The following is a 20,089-nucleotide window of genomic DNA, read 5'->3' on the forward strand; positions in this document are numbered from 1 at the left end:
ATGTATCTATATCAATTTTAGGAACGAGAAACTAGGAACCAAAGAAATTTTCAATATATATTTTACATAAATATTTGAAATCTACATTTTATTTTTAAAATCGTTTTTTTTATTCTTATCGATTTTTATTCTTTTATTATCTTTTTCTCTTTTATATTTTCTTATTTTTATTTTTTTATTCTTTGGATTTCATTGTATGAACATTTTAAAGAAAAATGTTGTGAAAGAAATATACTTCCTTAAAATTTGAAAAATAAATAAATAAATGGAAGTGTATATGCATACAAATATGCAATCAGATTGATTTAGATTGCAAATTAAAAATAGAAATTAAATAGATCTAGAGAGCTAAATAAAAATAAAAAAATCAACAATCAGAGTGATTTAGACTATTAGAGAAAATAGCAAATAAGCAAATGGATTTAAAGAGTTAACTGAAAATATCAAATCATCTATCAAATGTATTTAGTCAGTTGATCAACGATCAGATGGTATCAAACTGTTAATTAAAGGCAGGGAAGTAAAACTGCTAACACACACACATGCGCGTGCGCGCGAGCATACGCACACGCACTTACTATGAAAATGATTTTAGTTTTTATTTGCTCTAAAAGTTCATACTCTATTTGTATGTCATGACTTCATTGTAACAAAACTGAACAAGCAACACCAAGTTTTTTTTTCAATCTTAGTATGTTAAATGAATATTGCTATTTATATGATATTATGTAGATAGAATTGGTGCATATTTTTACTATTGAAGTAAAATACTGGAAATTTAAAATTCCAATGCATAAGCAAGCAATAAGGATAGATAAGTATAATTTATAAATAAATTGTATTTCTTATCTGTTGTAATTGAAAATAAAATAGATTTATTAAAAGGGAAGGGATAAGACAGCTTATGATGGAGAATGGTTATTTCTCTATATTTGTCATCTAATCTGTTAAATTAAATATAATAAAAATTTGAAGAGGATCTTGAATTATATTAGCCTTAATTGTAAGAAGAAAAAGAATGTTTTTTAAAAGAGGTTAGTATTTTTTTTTTCAAAATCAAAATCGTATGGATAGATTATAAAATGATAGGGACTTCAGGAAAAGGTTTCCAATTCCTTTTGCTAAATGGTTAAGGTAATTTTTTCTATACTTTCTCCTGTGGCTTCATTAAAAATAAACTCTAACTAGAATAAACGACTTCGTATAAAATAGAAAGATAGATATTAAACGAATCGTATAGAAAAGAAAGAGATATATTAAACGAATCGTATGTAATAAAAAGGGATATATTAAAAGAATTTAACCATAGAGAAACAGTAATTTCTTTTCTAAGATCCTTATGCCTAATAAACCAATTTATTCTGCTTATTTGTATCTTTTAACTATTTTTACAACATTTTGAATGGATGTACATTCGATTTCGATGCATATTTTGATGAAAAAGTCTTTAATGATAAGACTCCGATTCCTATATAAAAACCATTTGTTCTCCATAAACGACTGAGAATTTCCGGGCAGTAAGTTATAAGATCCACGTGAGATGGAATGTAAGTTATTTTTAATATACATTGTTCATGAGTTCAATTTTAAATTTTAATTTATAATTTTAAAATGGTTGAAATGTTAAAATTGTAAATTAAAGTTTTTTTTCTGAGACAATGGAATAATCATCTTCTTTATCAAAAGTTTGGTTTTGAGTTATTTTTAATACAAGTAAATAGTACAATTTCTTTTTTTGCAGAATGATAATGACATTTTTTTATTTAAGAAATCAGTTTTCAAGTCGAATAAAATGTTTTATAGTGATATAATACCGTAGATATTCCTTGGAGGTCTAATTTGTAACACTCCACTCATAACGTATCTTACACATCTGATAGAAAAACAAACTTTGAGAAAAATATTATTTTTTCATTAATAAATAAAAACATATTGTCATTAAATAAATTTTTTACAAACTTTTTTTTTTGATAAAAAGAATACAAAAAAAAAGCCTGCCTTAAGCAAGAAAAGTCTTTTGCACAACATTTTTTTTGAATCAGACAATTAAAAAATTAATTAAGTAGAACATTCGCAAAACTAGCGATAGCAATTTGAATAAAGGTATCATTTATCCTAATAAAAATACACATAAAAATGTGGATCATGAGGGCCATAACGCCACTAGTGTTCGGATTTTTAATTTTTGAGAGAAGAAAAAAACTTAAGAAAACTTAAACTTTAAAAAAAAAAAACCTTAAAAAAACTTAAGAAAAAAAAAATGAGACATTAAACTGTAATTATAGAAACAAAGACCACCACGTGGTCAGAAAGGAACAAATGTTATATCAATAATGCATATTTCGACTTGGGGAAATTAGAAGCGGAATTTTTCGTGGAGGAAGTGAAAAAAGTACCAATTAATATTTTGATAATAACAATATTTTCAGTTTGCATAGTTTGTGTACGTGAGAGTAAAAAAGCGCTTCAAAAAATAATTTAAGTGAGTTTATAAAACTTAATGAATTTAAAAAAAATGAAACATGAATTCTTTAATAAATTAAAGATGACAATGAATTGGAAGATGGCTGAAAAATTGCAAACTCTTTTTGTTGAAATTAACACATTCTACGGCGGAAACATGCATGATAGTTGAATTATGTTCATGGCGATGATTAGGAAAATATAAGCTGTAGATTGCGCCCTGAAAAACATCGACACAAGAAATGGTAGGTATACCATTTCTTGTGTCAATGTTTGAAGTAAGTGAAAATTGAAGTAGATTTGCAGTTCCAGTAAAAGAGCAGCAAATTTTATATATGCGTATATAAATGAATATTTGTTTATGTATTTTTCATATAAATCTATTGTTTTACTGTATAAAACGACAGTATTTTATCAATCTTATACCTGTTCTATAATGGAATGACTGAGCCCTATTCACGGAGTCAAGGCCCAGGGCGTCTTAATAACATTAAAAACATACAGATGGACGACAAAATAATATGAACACCTATGAAATAATGGGAAACCTTTATTAATAGGAGGGGGGGGGCTGGACCCCCCTTGGACTGAAGTAAAGATTTAATGCGACGTGGGATAGATGCATAAAGGTCATGGACAATATTTAAAGGAATATTAAGCCATTCCTCCTGGAGAATGGTCTCTAATTCCGAAAGTCTGGATGGAGGTGGAAATCGGGAACGAAGTTTGGACTCCAAATATTCCCATAAATGTTCAATAATATTCAAGTACGGAGACTGAGGGGGGCAGGCGAGATGGTCAACTGCATCGTCATGCTCTTCGAACCATTCTTGAACATACCTAGCAGTGTGGCTAGGGCGTTGTCTTCTTGAAAACGCGGTCTCTCTTCTGAATATAGTCTGGACAAAAGAATGGACAGGATCGCCTAGAATGCTTAGATAGTGATCGAATGTGATCCTCCCATGCAGAATAACATGTGGCCCAAAACCGCGCCAAGATATCGCACCCCATACCATAATGGAGCCACCCCCATGCTTCACAGTCGGCAAGAGGCATGCAAGATTAAACGCTTCTATGGGCGTTCTCCAGACATAAACGCGTCTGGTGGTTTGAAATAGAGTGAATGACGATTCATCTGACCATATTACGTGTTGCCACTGCTGTGGGGACCAGTTTTAATGATCTCTGAACCATTGACGTAGCTGGAAAGCATTAGTTACTGTCACCAAGGGTTTACGAATTGCCACTCTGCCATAAATGTTCGCAGCATGAAGTTCGACAGTTTTTGTTGAAACGGGGTCCTGGAGATGACTGCTCATTTCGAATGTTATCTCGGATAACGATTGCTTATGCTTTCGGGCTACTATGCGCTTCAAAACCCGTCTAGCCCTAGCAGCAAGCCTTGACTTTCGGCCACTGTTGTGTTTTGAAGACGTCGTCTTACCCTCTTTCGTGTACGCTGACATACCGGCTGATACCGTATTCCTTGCACACCCCAAAAGGTTTGCTGTTTCCGTAACCGATGCTCCACCTAAACGCGCTCCATCAATCATTCCTCTTTGGAACTCTGACAGATCTGGCATTTCAACTTATCACAGACAGTTCGATTGACACATGCAACGCAGGTGTCTGCTGTTGAGAAACTGATACCTACCTCTTCACACCCACTAGGTGGCAGACTTCTGTTGCAGGTGGCGAGGCTGTACTGCAGGTGTGAAATACGTCATACTTTTTCACAGGTGTTCGTATTATTTTGTCCTCCATCTGTAAGTGTCTAGGTAATATACATTTGCATCTTATTTTTTATGGAAAAGTAATTTTATTTTAATTCTTAATATAAAACACGCAGATAATAACCCGAATCTTTATTACTTAACATTCAACAATCGTTGAAAATTGCGCGATAAAATATTTGTTGAAACAGTGAAAACGATTTGATTTCAAGTTCAAGCAAACTGTTCGTTCTCCTTTATTACTCTATTCTACGTTTCATGTTTTAAAGTCCAAAAGTAAATAAAAATATAAACTACTTAAAAATCAAGGAATCTTCTGGAATTTTTCAGTTTTAGATGAAGTAAAGGAGTTATTTAATAAAATGATTTTTACATTATTTTAAATTTAAAAAAGTAATCTTTTGATAATACTGAATAATAATTTTTTAATTTTTTAATAGATATTTTGAATTTAATCGAATCACATTCTGTAACAATGTTTTTAAGATTATGATGAATTTCAGACTAAAAGTTTTGTTCCATCAAAGCACTATGGATGGTTGTCAGCATCCATAGTACAACAGAGTGTCAAAAATAACATTTTTACTAAAAAAACAACTAAGAAAAAGCTTTTTTATTTGCTATGGAATCTACATATTTAAAAAAATACCGTTGGCCCGAGCATTTCAAAATTAATTCTCTAGCGCCAGTACTTGGCTAAAACCGCGACGTCATCTTGATGAAAGTAGGATTATCACACCACTTAGTCATATGCTTTTGCCCGTGTTAAAATTAAGATAGGAATCTGCTTTCTTCTCAGATTAACTCTGAAATAGGACTTTCATTTCTTCTTTTATTTAGTAGTGCAGACTCTTTTTAATGTTAACGCCATATAATTTGTTATAGACTGATTGATTCTATTAAATTCACATTTATTTGGTCTTAACAAACAACATGTTAAAATTTTTATTATATGCTTTCCCTTTTAGTAGTTTAAAAATCTTGAAGGTCAATATTCAATCAAAATATCAGGTCTTCAATGGTATATCAGGTCTTCAATTAAAAGGGTTTGTGTATTCGAGCAATATCAGCTATATGTTAATGAATTTCTTAAAGTAATACGATTACCATGTATTACTTAAACTAAACTAAACTAATATCTATCAGTAGCATTATTGACTAATAGATGTAACATGCATAGCAATAGTAGAGCTAACCAGTTAAAATGTTACATGTTTGAAGACATGAATTGGAGTAAGATGTGTAATGGGTTTGATGATCTTGTCGGTTACTCATATTGATAGACTAATACGCTCTATACTAACAAATTACTTATTGCAATTGCATTGTTTATTGGGAAATTTCCTCAACAAATGTGGATTAGTTTCCTTTAAATGTCTTCTTAGAAAGTAATTTACTTTTAATATTTGAGTTAAGAGAAACTAACTTATGTGCTACTTTAGTACATTTAGGTCTCTTTGAGTAACAGAAAAGTATAATTCTTGATATTTGTTTCAATGTGCTGTTACATGGAGAATTTGATGCAGGAATAACTAATAAAAATATATTTGTTTCACATGTTAGACGTCTTTCACTTTTGGACGTTCTAATCAACAACGGATTGACCCGCTAGGCAAAAACAGTGCTTTTTTGGAATTCTTTGTTAGGCCAGTTTCTTCAGCTATTTTTTTAGTACTGATATATATTTTTTTCATTAATATTTCTTTTATACTTATATTGACTGTTTATTTTTACTGGACGATTCTGGTTTTATTCAAAATTTGATTAAGGTTTCTTTTTACTTTTTTATACAAAATAGGCATTGCTTACTCCAACTTTCATTTCTCCTCTACTTTGGTGAAATCAAAGCTTATTTGCGCATGCGCAAAAGCTTAGCGGTCAATTTTATTTGAAAAAAGACATTATATGTGATGAATATCTCAATGAAAGTTTTGGAATTGCTTCTCTGAAAACTATTTTTGAAGAATTTAAAAAGAAAATTTTTTAACACTTTACTGAAAATATTTGTATTTTTTATCACGCAAGAAGCAAATAAACAAAAAAATTATTTTAGAATTTAATATCATGAGTATCAGCCCATTGAATACTAAATCTTTTTAAAAACTTTTCTTAAAGCCTTTTATTGTACCTTTTACGAACCTGCAATCGATTAATCGATTTCAGAGTTTATGCAAATAACCAAGAATGATATGGGAGCGATAAGCACGTTTTAACTTCAGTTCCGATCGACTGATGAAGAAATCGAATGAACTGAAATCACTTCATTGATAGCTAATAATTGTTACTTTATCTTCAAGGAAAAAAAAAAAGAAAAAAGCGGGATATTTTTTATTGGTATCTGGAATCAATGTGATAACGATTGTAGCATTTCCATTTTCTTTTTTAAATTTTATATTGTATTTTATTTTTTTATCTTCAATCAAAGATACAAAAGTTTTTTTTTTAATACTGTTTTTGTTATCTTTCAGCCATTCTAGCTCTTCATTACATGTGACATTCCAGCATTTATGCTGTGAAGGACTGGACACAAGAATGGTGCTTTCGATGATAATATCACTTTTTACAGTTCCACTAGGTAAGCATTAGTCAAACAGTTAAGTTTCAAATATATTTGTTAATAATAAGAAATAGTGTGGATGTTTAGTTAGAAAATGGATGAGTTGTTGAGCTCTACAAGCCCTTCATTATGATTTATGTTTAATACGTTTGATGTAAACATACTTTAGAAAGTTGGAATGTTCACCCCAATGTGATATTATTTTGAAATTTAAATTTATTGACAGTTAAGCAAAATTTTGGTATTACTCTACAAAATTACAAAAAAACTGCTTCTACATTGAGATCTCTCGTAAGATTTTAAAATTTTAAAATTTGTATTTTATTGAAACTAATTTAACTATCTGAATTAATTCATTTCCTTTTAGCAGTTCTCTTTTAGATTTTTTTATATAATATTAAAAAAACTTTGCATTGAAATTTAAACCTTTTCATTGTTTAATCAAATTTTTAATGAAATATTCAATATTGAAAACAATAGAAGAAACATCTGTGAAATGTATCTAAAGAAACAAAAACTTCACTTTTTAATACCAAAGTGTAAAAGTTTTTAAGTGTTTAATACCAAATTGTGTCACTCCTACTTCTGAAGTTTTGAAGCTATCATGTTTACTTGTATTCGGACAGACAGCTGGGCAAATGGATTCCGTTCTTCTCTAAACGGATTCTGTTCGAAAATTGACATAATTTTATACATTTGATTTCAAAACCATATATCAAATTTCGTGTGTCTAGTTCAAAACGTTTTTGAATTATCCTATTCACAAACAGATAGATAGACAACTCGACATAATTCCAAAAATTATGTTTTCAGAACCAAGGAAAAAATCTGAAACTAAAGGATACGATTTTTTTTTTACCGATACAATATTTTGTCTTTATATACTTCATGTAAGAGAAAAAAGAAATGGATTTGCTGACATTTTTCTACGGAATTCATATATACCAGTATCATAAAAATTTTATTATATTTAACATGTTTTATTCAGTTTAACTGGTCTCATTGTTTTGGGGATTTAAACTTTGAGATCAGGATTGAGATATTTTAATTTATGACTATTCTTGAACTTTGGGCATGATGCATTGACTCTTTAAATAACAAGTCATTAAAGTTTAGTTTTAGTTACATTAACGTCCCGTTTAAAGTAACACGAGGGCCATTAACAAGTCATTAAAAGAGAGCGACAAAGATAGATGTGACTTTTATGACTTTGAAACTAGGAACATTCTAGTTTTCAATGTGATCGAAGAGAAATCATGAATGTAGTGTTTTAAAGTCGTTGAGAAAGCTCATAGGCTTAGAACAAAAGAGATGAATTTGCTGTTACATTAGTTTAACTGAGAAAGAAAACAAATTAAATCTACGGGAATAAATCAAATCTAAGTTAGATATTTTAAAAGGATATTTTCTGAAATATTTTTTGCTTAAGTGATATAAATTTTAATTTTTCAGTTTATAATCTTTTAAAATCCACACTCCTTTCTGAGCATTTTATTGAAAGTCTGTTTTACTGCTATATGAAAACCATTGGGGGTTATTTCCAAGAAACTTTTTTACTTACATTCACATAGAAATATTGTCTTCCGTCCCTTTTTTGCGTAAAATTTTAGAATTCTGGTAAGGTTGTGTACTCCAAGGTGCTCAGAGTTTTATATATGAGCTTTAATTCTTCGTAGTGCAAAGAAAAAATCGAATATGAATTATATACGTATTTTTTTATCTATCGAATAAAACTAAAATATGATACAAAGCAGCGATTTTAACAGCGATATCAAATAACAAATTTCATCTATTTAAATTGTTGCATTTCTTGAATTATCGTGTTTATATGTATTCGAATGTACAGACCGACAGATGGTCAGCTCTTTGAGAGTTGTGATTCAAAATTCGAAAAAGCATCTGTACTTTAGATGCCAAAACTGTGCACCAAATTTCAGTAACATAATTAGTTGAGTTTTCTAGCTATAGAGTTTATATGCATGTCAAAATTTAGACCAGAAGATAATCAACCCCTTTGATAGATTTGGTTCAAAGTTTGATATTGATCCATTTCTGTGATGATAAATCTGTGTTCCAAATTTTACATATCTAGCTCTTATACTTTGTACTTATCGTGTTTATTAGTATTGAATGTGAGAACATAGTTTGGGTTTTTTTCTTACCATATATCACAAAAATTTTACACGGAACTGCATTTGTACCAGATATATTAAATGCTAATTTCATTCATTTAAATTATTGCATTATTATCTATTGAAGTAGTATGTGAAATTGCCGATCGAAAGACATAAACAGGTTAGGTTCAGAATTTGATAAAATTTGCATTTGAGTTGCTATTTCTGTCTACCAAACTTTATCTATCAAGGATTTTTTTTTTTTTTTTTTTTTTTTGTATTTTTCAGTTATCGAATTTACATTTAATCGAACTGTTGGACAAACAGATTTCTCTTGAATGGATTTAGTTCAAAATGAACGAATTTTGAACGAAATCCATTCAGGAGATAAAGTATGGTATAAAGACGACATTCTATTTAATCTATCTAATCTTCTATATTTAACTAGATCAGAGCTATAATGAATTTTCATAAACAGACAGATACCCAAAACTCAAAAATGCTTTTTTCAGATCCAGGTATGAGATGTAAAAATTTGACAAAATCTTAAATTCAACTTTTCTATCTTGTGATTGATTTATTTTCTCTTTATATATTTTATATACTTACGAATACGTATAAAAAATGTCAGAAGTGCATGACGCTAATATGTCAATACAGATGAATAAGCGGTTAACTTTTTCCCGGATTTGATTCCAAATTTGATATATATATATATATATATATATATATATATATATATATATATATATATATATATATATGCATTTTAGAATAAATCTTATGAAAAAATATTATCCCTTTTCTTTCTTTTTTTTGTTATCTAATTAACTTGTATTTAATTAGAGATAGTTCCTTGGATTTAATACAAAATTTAATGGATATATACAAATATGGCCTAAAAAAATATTCCAAATTTCATCTGCTTATTTCGAAGCGGTTTTAGATTATAGTACAGGCAGACATAGTTCCATGGATTTAAAACAAAATTTAATGGATATATACAAATATGGCCTAAAAATATATTCCAAATTTAATCTGCTTATTTCGAAGCGGTTTCAGATTATAGTATTCACAGATAGACAAACATAAATTCCTAAATGTGTTTTTTGGACTCAGATTGAAATGCGGAGATTCATTAAAATCTTGTGTTTGAATTTTTTGAACATTTATAATATTTCCATTTTGTATACGAAAAATTAAAAAAGAAATTTGCTGGTTTTCTATTGATCCTTACATCAAAACTGTAATACTGTACTGTTTTTGTTCATAAAGTAGAAAGTCGATGCGCTTAATACGACTGCTTATTCGATTTCCTTTACACTTGTTAAAAATTATTCAAAAGGGAACAAATAAAAAATTTGCAAACACCATATTGTCATTTAATGGAAAGAGAATGCTGCATATATTTCTATTGCATGCACTTAAGTTAACATCAATACGCAAATCTGAATCAAATACTTTATGCATTTTTAATTATTGTATTTATAAGTAGGTTGGTTTTCAAAAGATATATTTGATTTATTTTTATTTTTTCTAAAATTATTTGATTAGATTAGGGTTTGTCACTTTGTCTAATGAATATATTAAAACGGGCAGATGGTCGCCGTCCTGGCATAGGGGTAGCGCATCTTCCACGTGATCTGGGCGTACCGGGTTTGAATCTCGGTTCGGACATGGTTGTTCTTCATGTGTGTTCTATATGTGAGGTGTGTGCATGTGCTCCCCCCTGTAAAAAGGGGTTGTGTAAGCGAATGTGTGAGTTTCATGATGAGCTAGAAGTCAGACTGCTGCAATCGGGTGCTCAAGGGTCTTTACCCTCAGAAGCTAATGCACCCCTTTTCCGTGGCAGTGCGGACACGACATCATCATCAAAACTGATTGATTGTTGTTAAAATTAAGAGATGTTTTATTTATTTTTTAAAAAATGAGAGAAACGAAATTCTAAGTCAACAGATATAGAAGACAATATATTTGATTTTGCATTATAAATGACCTTGAAATACGGGGATATTCGAGATATGGGGATAGGGAGAAAATAAAGAAAAACTCTCTTTTTTGTAATATCATTAAGTTAATTGAATAAAAAAAAATCAATTGATTAAGGCTTATATATATTTTATTCTTACAAAACTATTATATTAATAATGACAGATTTTCTGATAAAAAGTAAATAATTTGTCTATTATAATATTTTATCCATTCCTGCTAATTTATTAAAAAAGCTTATTTCGCTGCAAAAGAAAAAAAATAATTCCACTGAATTTCTTCTTTATACAGAATATGAAATGAAAAAAAATTATATCTTATCAGTCCTTTCATTATCAAGCTGACACATAAAAATGAGATTTTTCATTTTACTTATCTCTGATTCAAGAGGATTCTTTGATTAAGAAAGCCTCTTCATCTCTGATTAAAAAAAAACATTTCTTCTTTCGACCTAAGAAGATTTTATTGATCTCGTTGTTGGGTTTCGACAACGAGGCTGAGACACGCCACCACCTGATTAAAGGTTTCTTCAATTATTTATTGTATAATTAGGTATGGTACTTGTTAATAATCCAGTTTAAATGTCATGAAAAGAGTTAAAGCTCGGAATAAATAATACATAGAAATATTTAATTGCTTTAATTCGTTGAGTTGGCTATCCAAAACCGTTCACTAAGTGTGCACACACTTAGTGCTAATCTATAAGGGAAAGAGAAGGTGAAATGAAATATCACTAATTTACATTTAAATAAAAAAATTATTAACCTGAGAAAAATGTCAATAAAAAGCTGTATTATTATAATTACTTTTAAAACGAGAATCCAAACGATATCATATCTTAATTGAATCTGTAGTGAATTTTAAAGAGTGGAATGAATAAATGTTTTTCACTTTATCTAGAATTTCAGTTGAATTTTCTGAATTCCAGTTAATTAGTGCTATATAGAATGGAATAACTGATTTAAAATACACATCCGTATTTGCATTATTTTTCGAAAAATTCAAAATTTTTGTTAAATATATTCTTGTTATTCAAAATTTTTTTGAATATTTGTTATTGAATATAATAATTCTTTGTCGATATATATAGGATCGTCGAAAAATACCTATTAATACTGTTCTAATAGTAAGAATTCGCTGATAGGAGTACAAAATCAAATTAAAAATGTCGTTCTACATTTTCAAATGATATCGTAATGATTGGTGTCTTGCCATTTCGCTCCACATAGCAACAGCAACGGATGTTTTGGAGTTCCGAGGTGTGATAAAGTGGTCACGAGCACCACATCATAATTTGGAATAATTACTTCAATTTGTAAGTTTAGGGAAATATTAACATTAATTGAACTAGTTTGGACTTGCGCATAATGCTCTAACGTCATGAAATTTGTTATAATTGTTAGATTAGATCTTTTAAGATATAATTATTAATATAAAATAATATTTAGATTATTTATAGGATAAATATAACTTTTATGGAATTACGTTGCACATGTCTTTTATATGAGAACTGATTTAACTATTTGGAATTATTTATTTTTGCAAAAAATCCAGAAAATTTTACGAGTGTATCGTAGCTATCTAACGCCGAAAAAGGAATAATTCTGAGATTTTTGTCCACCAGATTGATAACAAAGTTAGTAAATTCTCAGCCTTTTTACTGCTGGGAAATTAATATATATGTTGCCGATTGCAGCCCTAGGTCTTTTCCTAGAGCTGGGCACAACCGGATTATATGTTGGCCTCTGAAGTAACTTGTTACGAATCTGGGGTAATTTTTCGAAAAATTTGATTGATGTTCTTTTGATAAATTAAGAAACAGGTTCAATTTGGAGGTCTTCATGAAGTATCCTCCTTCGACGATAAGGGGGCATTAACAATCTCCATCAGATGTTTTTTTTTGAAAAACTTCAATTTTCTTAATGTTTCCGACAGAGGTGCCCCCCCCCTCTCAAATTGGAGAGCCATATATCAACACTGGTCTTAAAATAACTTTGTCGAGCAAAAGCTTGGGCCTAATCGAGAGCTTACTCCATGGAGAAATTAAGTTGCTGAGTTTAAACTCATAATTGTAGCTTTGTTGAGGGCCTCTTTAATACTCCGTATAGCCGTTCTGTCTGTACTGTTAAAAGAAGTGAAGTGAAGAGAAAGGAACATTTGAGTAGGACACATATGGCCGATTCCAAAGCCCTGTTCCCATGGCTCATGTGCACCTTTCATTTAGCTCAGTTTGCTCTCTTTCCCCTCATTTATGGTCATCCGGCGTTCTTTGATGTCTGTTCATTTTACCGACAGGAAACTTCCGACCGACTGCAACTGGTGAGATTAGTCTTACAATGTGTCAGATGGCAGATTTGCAGCCGTATTCGTAAGGTCACAGGTCGTTCCAACGACTTAAGCGTCTGGAAACATGGACAATTTCCCCCTATTTCCCCTTTCTTGGGGTTTTCAGGGGTTCTTTGATATCTGTTCCGTTTACCGACAATTTGCGGGTAGCTCCGAATCACGTCCACAGGCCGGGCTGATCCATCAATGGGTCAGTTGGAAGATTTATGGCCATATCCGTAAAGTCACAGGTCATTCCGTCGACCTATACGTCTGGAGACATGGCACACTTTCCCCTCTTTCCCCTTTCCTGTGGCTTTTCCATTGTTCTTTGATGCCTGTTCAGTTTATCGACAATTTTCAGGAAACTCCAGATCACGCCCATATGTGGAGTTGATCCAACAATGGATCAATTGAAAGATTTACGACCATATCCGTAAAACCGCAGGTCGTTAGAACGCGGCTTAAGAAAGTGTGTGTTGCTAGGAACCCCCGGTGGAAACCCCGAGAAATGAATTTAAATGCGAATTTAACAGTACAAATTTAAATAATCATGTCATTTAATGGATAAAACGCAATAAGCTCATGTTGCCATGTAAAGTGTCATCACTTGTGTCAAGGCAAGCGGGAAATGATGATACTAATATTTTGTTTTAATTATTAATATTGAATATCTAGTTGAATGTTTGTTTTGTAAAAATACTATTTAACGTTTTTTTTTTTTTTTTTCAAAACCAATCTTCACAGCTTAAAGCTTTTTTTTTAGTGGACTCTATAAGAAACTTTTGGGAATTATACAGTCATGGGTATGAAATTTTTTATGCATATGTATTAAAATATAAATACCTCAAATTTCTTATAAAAAGATTTTAAAACAAAATATATTATTTTTTTAAAAAAAATTAAAATATATATAATTTTTTTAAAATTTCAAAATATTCCAGGCATTTTATATTTAATTTTGTTAATAATTGTTTTCTTACTATCCAATACAATTTTTTAGAATGAAATTACGTACAATTATGCAATTCCAATTAAATGCTAATTATTTAGAAACTTTTTTTGTTGTTGTTTATAATGGCACTTGCCATGGACAAGCTTGCTGACGAAGACATCGATTTTAAGCCAAGGGAGCGCCTCTTGTTTTAATAGCGCCAACTAGGGCCAAGAGTGCGTCTTAGCTACTCACGCATCCGCTTGCACAACCCCTTTTTACAGGGGGGCACATTCACACATCTCACAGATAGAACAGATGAAGAACAACCAGGTCCTAACCGGGACTCGAACCCAGGACGCCTAGGTCACAGGGAAGACGTGCTACGCCTATGGCAGGACACCGGCAGAAATATTTTTATGCACGCTTACTGAATTTTCAAAGGAATTTTGTGTTTTTCTGAACTAAAATGTACTTTTAAAGAGCTTAAAAACTCTCGAAGCGAAAAATGCATACCCCATTTTCTTTTAATGTTTAAAAGAAATCTTTATTTTCAATTTCATTTATTTTAATCCAAAAATTAAGACACCTGAAACATTTCAAAGATATTCAAATGTAATTACAATATCATTTTGTGAAAAGTCATTAAGATGTACTTTTTTCCTCTTAATCCTTCAAATGTTTATTTTATTGAACAATACATTTCATAACACTATTTTAGTTGAATATGAATATATATCTTGGTGAAGAAACGATAAAAATAAAATTGTACATTTTCGCCCATATTCGCTTATTTCAAAGTTCATTGTTTCCTTAAAATTTAATTTTCTTCACTTGTTTTTGAAAAAAGGTCATTATAATGTACATGAATTCGTAGAGTCTGGGTTTTAGAATAAACTTGTTTAGCACAGAGAGAAAAGGGCTTATAAACATTTTTCAATGACTTTGTCTTTTTCAACAGTCTGAATTAAAAAAAAAAGATATTGACCTGAAGATTTACCAGTTATTTTCTTCTGTTTTCTTAATTGGAAGTAGAAAAATTTCAATGGGATAAAAAAATAAATAAACAACAATTTATGCAAATTTGAATTATTTTGCAATTTACTTCTGGTCTAAGTAAGCTATTGTTACATCCTATAGATACATTTATATTTAAATTTATTTAATACTTCTCTCTTCTTAATTTAAAGTCAAATTTTAAAATTCAAAGTTGAACAAATATTCAGTTAATTAGAATTAAGTTAATTAAGTTTTAAAATGAAAAAATCAATAAAATTTTCAATCAATATAATTCTAAAATTATTCAAAAATTCCGTCAATCCAAATTTTATAGTTTTTCTATTTAAACTACACACAGTTCCGTCATTTTTAAAAAGAATTCCTTTTTTATATTAATTTGACTTTTGATAACTTTTTTTCGTGTTTTAATGTAATGATTTAATCATGCATGAAACTAAGTTTAAGCCAATCGCTCAAAGAAAGGTAATATTACTAATATTTTAGAAGCATTAAAAAATTGCTGTACTTATATAGCCAATATTATTTAATAACATTTAGAATTTAAAAAAATTGCGACACTTCCTTTTTCCTGGAGAAAGTTATTTAATTTAGGAAATAATAAAAAAAAATCATCTAATGAAATGAACGCAACTAAATTAATGCCAAAAATTTATCTGATTACCTTTTCTGTCTTCTTGCTATTGCCAATGAAAAATATCGAAACATTTTAAACCCCTTATTCTCACTCTTATGTGTTATACAGATATCGAACTATCCCTTCTCACAGTTATGAGCTGATAATTTATTTTTATTCTCTGTAATTCGCTACACAAAATCATTTGTATTATGTTTTTATGTATCTCACAAATTGAAACAACTAGAGTCGCTTGAGTTGTGAATTGAGTGTGACATAAATTCGAATAACTTGAGTCATTTGAGGATTCTTAATAGAATAAACAAGAAGTACATTACTGAAAGAGATTTGTTTTTCTATCATCTATGAAAAATGTAAAACAGTTAAGGAACTAACCGCAAGTTGTAAGTAGCCTTTATTGTAGAATCACATAATGTTAGAAGAAAACAGTTCGAATTTATTCTGCTTAAACATACTCAGAAATGTAATAGAAACTTTGTTCTTTCGGCAGAATTCCTTTACTGGATTAAATGGGCCATTGCTTACGTTGCCATCCGCCTCCATAATAAATTTCATGGCGGTCGATTCAACCTGTATGATTTTCGAGTAGTGAACGATCCGCTTAAATTAGCGATCCTCGTCCCACAAGAAGAAAAGAACTTAGAATCGCCTTTCCCGGATACTCATTTACTCGAAGTAAGTAAGAACTTATGAGTAAGTAAATGAACTAACGAAGTAAGTAAATCGTTTTACTTTCTCGTATACGTAACATAGCGAAAGAATAGTAATTCTCACAAAATACAAACTTTACATTTTGACGAATAGCCGCGTTTCGTCAAAATTCAAAAACACATTCCCTGAATTCGAAAAACACATTTTTAGAAAATGTCCATCTGTCTGCCTCTGACAAAGGTAACTCAAAAACGCTTTAAGCTTGACGGTAAATTTGATGTGTGGTCTTTATAACGAATTTGCACATTTCTGTCAAATTTTTAATCAAATCGGTTCTGAGGAAGTGCGTCTCTTCGACTTTTCCAATATAAATTAACACAACAATTATAAAATGAAGACAGCTAGATATATAAAATTCGGTACAGTATCTATAATGTAGATACTTGCCAAATTTTGAGTTAACTCCCAGAATGGATTGACTGTCGGTCTGTACTTCCAGAAACATGTAAACGCGATAACTGAAAAACGCAGTGACTTAAACACATCAAATTTAGTATGGGATTTTATGTCTACAAAAACAGTTTTATGTCAAATTTTTGTGTCAATCGGTTGGGAAAAAACGTAAGAATGCTGAATTCAGGTAAAAAGTGAATATTTCATGATTATTGTATGTCAGTGCCATGCATGATTTTCTCTGGCATGACAGGTTTATGAAAGGGCTTGGGAGAAAGTTTTGAAGAGACCTCTCCCTCTGGTTCGTATACGAAGAGAACGCATTGTATTTTATTATTGAACATCCTTGCTTGGAGTCATTACTGTTCTCCTCCTTCAATATTTTGTATTCCCGCATTCTGTCAATAAATCCTTTACAATGCTGCGTTCCGAAATGTGTTCGCAGTATTTATATATTCGTCCTATACTACATTTTGTCTCTAGTGTTACTTTTATATATTACAGGTTACTTTTAGTAGAATTATAGAAAAATTAGAAAGTTGTTTAAGTTTTTCACAGTAGTATAAGAAAAATATCAAATTCTGCATCATTCTAAAGTTATTAAGACCAAGCTGTTGTAAAATAATTTGGAGTCTGCTTATTTTTGAATAATAAACTGTATAATCTAACTAGTAAACCTGAAATCCGTAAAGAGCCCATTTGATTTAAGCCTTACATGTAGTTTGATCAATTTCTTTTCTTTTTTGTGGACTAATTAGTTTTTTGTAGACGTAACTCTACAGATAAACCTTTCATTGACTGATTCTGTGCATAAGATAATATGATTCTAGATAGATTTATTATAAAATAAAATTTAATTCTAACAGATCAACCACTAATAAAAAATGCCAAGATTTGAAAATTTGCCACCACGCGTAGCAAATAATCGAATTAAATGTTACAAATGTTTCTGCCATAAACGCTCGATGGCTAGCCATTAAAGTCAAAATTTGATGTCTTCTTTGCCAAGTTAAATGTTATGCCATACATCAGTCATGGACTAATGTCTTTCAAAAATATTGAATTTGATTGAAAAAACGATTCATGCCACTGTCTATAAACAAATATATCTATAGACATCAATTTACAGAAGAATTTTTGAATGCTAATTTCTAAGATGATTTTTTAAACCCCTAAATTGCACTAAATTAATGATTCAAAAAAAATTAAATTACTTTACAGTTACTAAATTAATTATCAAAGCATCACCAATTGCGCCCTAATAGGTTAAATCCTTGAAATATAAACCTATTGCGGTGTCGGAGGGTGTCTTTCATCAGAACTGTAGTGCTACAGCATCCTCTGAAATGATTATAAATGCTTATTTAGTAGTTTTTTTCGCTACAGGTTTCGCTATCTTTATGCATAAAGTGTTTGAAGAACACTGAAAATAAAAAAAAAAGTTTAAAATATGTGAATGAAGACAGAAAATGAAACTATAAGTAGAAGATGTGCAAATTGGGTCTACATGGAAATCAGCTACCGAAGAAATAAAAATTCACTCACCACAAAATCAGTGATGGTTTTAATGAAATATTCATTTAATTGAGATTAGCAGTGACTGAGCTGCTCTGGACGCAGTCCAGGCTTAATGCATATCCACCGGTGGAATGTTATGTATTTGTATCTACTTTTCCCATGCCAAACTCGCCTTTGTTGTCTTTATTAATTTTTCTTCATTTTTTTAAAAATCTCGGTAACTATTATTTGGTTTTGATGTAAATTCATCGGCTTTACTACATATTAATTTTTTTATTAAAAATTATTCACCTAAAAAAGGAATGACGATGTTAATTTTCTGAAATATATGTAAAAAATTTTTTCGATTCAAAATTAAAGCTATTTTTTAAAAGTTGCATTTTTTTTTTGTTAAATCTTTTTTTTTGACAACGGCTTGTTTCTGAGTTGATAAGCAACCATTATATAAAACGATTAGCAAACTTTAAAAGGTGACATTCTTTTAGCTGCCCCATTAATATAATGTCTCTAATGTGAACTATTCCATCCAAAACAAATTCTGAAAGAATAAGAATAAATTCCCAGAAAACAGTTCAAATAATATTCACTAAGATCAGATATACTGAAATCGCTAATTGTTTTGCAAACAGAAAGCATTCTTATATTCTTAGTTTTGCACTCATTTATCCTGGATTAATTATTTGCGTTACACACCCAGCACGTTGATGAAGTCGCTTTCTATGGTGTCAATTCAAAGTCAGAAGGCTTGCTTGTGCGCATAGCAAGAGGCTGCAACCAAGTGGCCGATGCATGGGTCTATCTGAAGTTGGCCAATGGCAAAACATACTGTCTAACAGAAACGGTGGGCTACCAGCAATCGACAGATGGAAATGATCACACTTTCTCTTGCGGCAAACTGCAAATGCATTATTTATCTCCAATGAGAAGATGGAGAATATTTTATTGCGGAATGCTGAAGTAGGTTCACTTAGAATGATTTTCATTACAAGCGTTTTCTATTCCACAAACAATTCACCATCGATATTTATTTTTCAGGGAAATATCTGAAGACAAAAAGGATGCTGAAGAAGCGGTGTTTGTCAAATTTGTGTTCTTGTGAGTATAATATATAATTTTCTTCATTTTTCTGATATTCAGGACATTTTTTTTTTCGATTTTTAAAAAAAATTCAGTATGAATGATAAAAATTCACAAATGAATAGATATTTTTGATTTTAAGGTATAGTTTTGGTATTCTAAGTGTAGTTTTGTAACTATAGCCATTGCTGTACTTTTATTATTATTATTATTATTTTCAATTTCTATAATTCACTTATCAATAAAGGTGGAAGGCTTCGTCAGATGTATATGATTGTACGCTGGATACCAATCCTGAAGGATTTGCAGATGCTATGGCGAGATCAGAATGGAAAGTTCCATTTGTGCCCCCAATTAAAAAGTAAGTTGGCATGATATTGTAAAGTTTCGATCCAGTCCGATCCAATAAAGGGCAGCGTTATAATCAAATTCTTTATTTACAGTTTTATTTACACAAAATTACAGTTCATCATCTAGGTTCTTGGTTAAATGAGTTATTAGAATTCTATTCGACACAACAAGGATAGTTCCTCGAATACTTTCGGATAATCCTCCCAAGAAAACAGCTAACCGACTCTTAGCGTTCTAGCAAACACAGGCGTAGCTCCAGGGATCCACCGA

General features: G+C 30.4%; 1 protein-coding gene across 1 annotated transcript in view; it reads left to right on the plus strand.

Moving 5' to 3' along the window:
- The first annotated feature begins 4,161 nt into the window (after positions 1-4,161).
- The window catches only part of LOC129969476 (prodigiosin synthesizing transferase PigC-like), a 77,927-nt gene continuing 61,999 nt past the window's right edge, over positions 4,162-20,089 (plus strand). The window contains exons 1-6 of the mRNA XM_056084061.1: positions 4,162-4,241; positions 6,665-6,771; positions 16,260-16,444; positions 19,089-19,348; positions 19,427-19,486; positions 19,716-19,829. Coding sequence (XP_055940036.1) covers positions 6,729-6,771; positions 16,260-16,444; positions 19,089-19,348; positions 19,427-19,486; positions 19,716-19,829 — 662 coding nt within the window. The 5' untranslated portion in view covers positions 4,162-4,241; positions 6,665-6,728. The remainder of the gene's footprint in view (positions 4,242-6,664; positions 6,772-16,259; positions 16,445-19,088; positions 19,349-19,426; positions 19,487-19,715; positions 19,830-20,089) is intronic.

The sequence above is a fragment of the Argiope bruennichi genome, chromosome 5, assembly GCF_947563725.1.
Source record: "Argiope bruennichi chromosome 5, qqArgBrue1.1, whole genome shotgun sequence".
Classification (NCBI taxonomy): domain Eukaryota; kingdom Metazoa; phylum Arthropoda; class Arachnida; order Araneae; family Araneidae; genus Argiope; species Argiope bruennichi.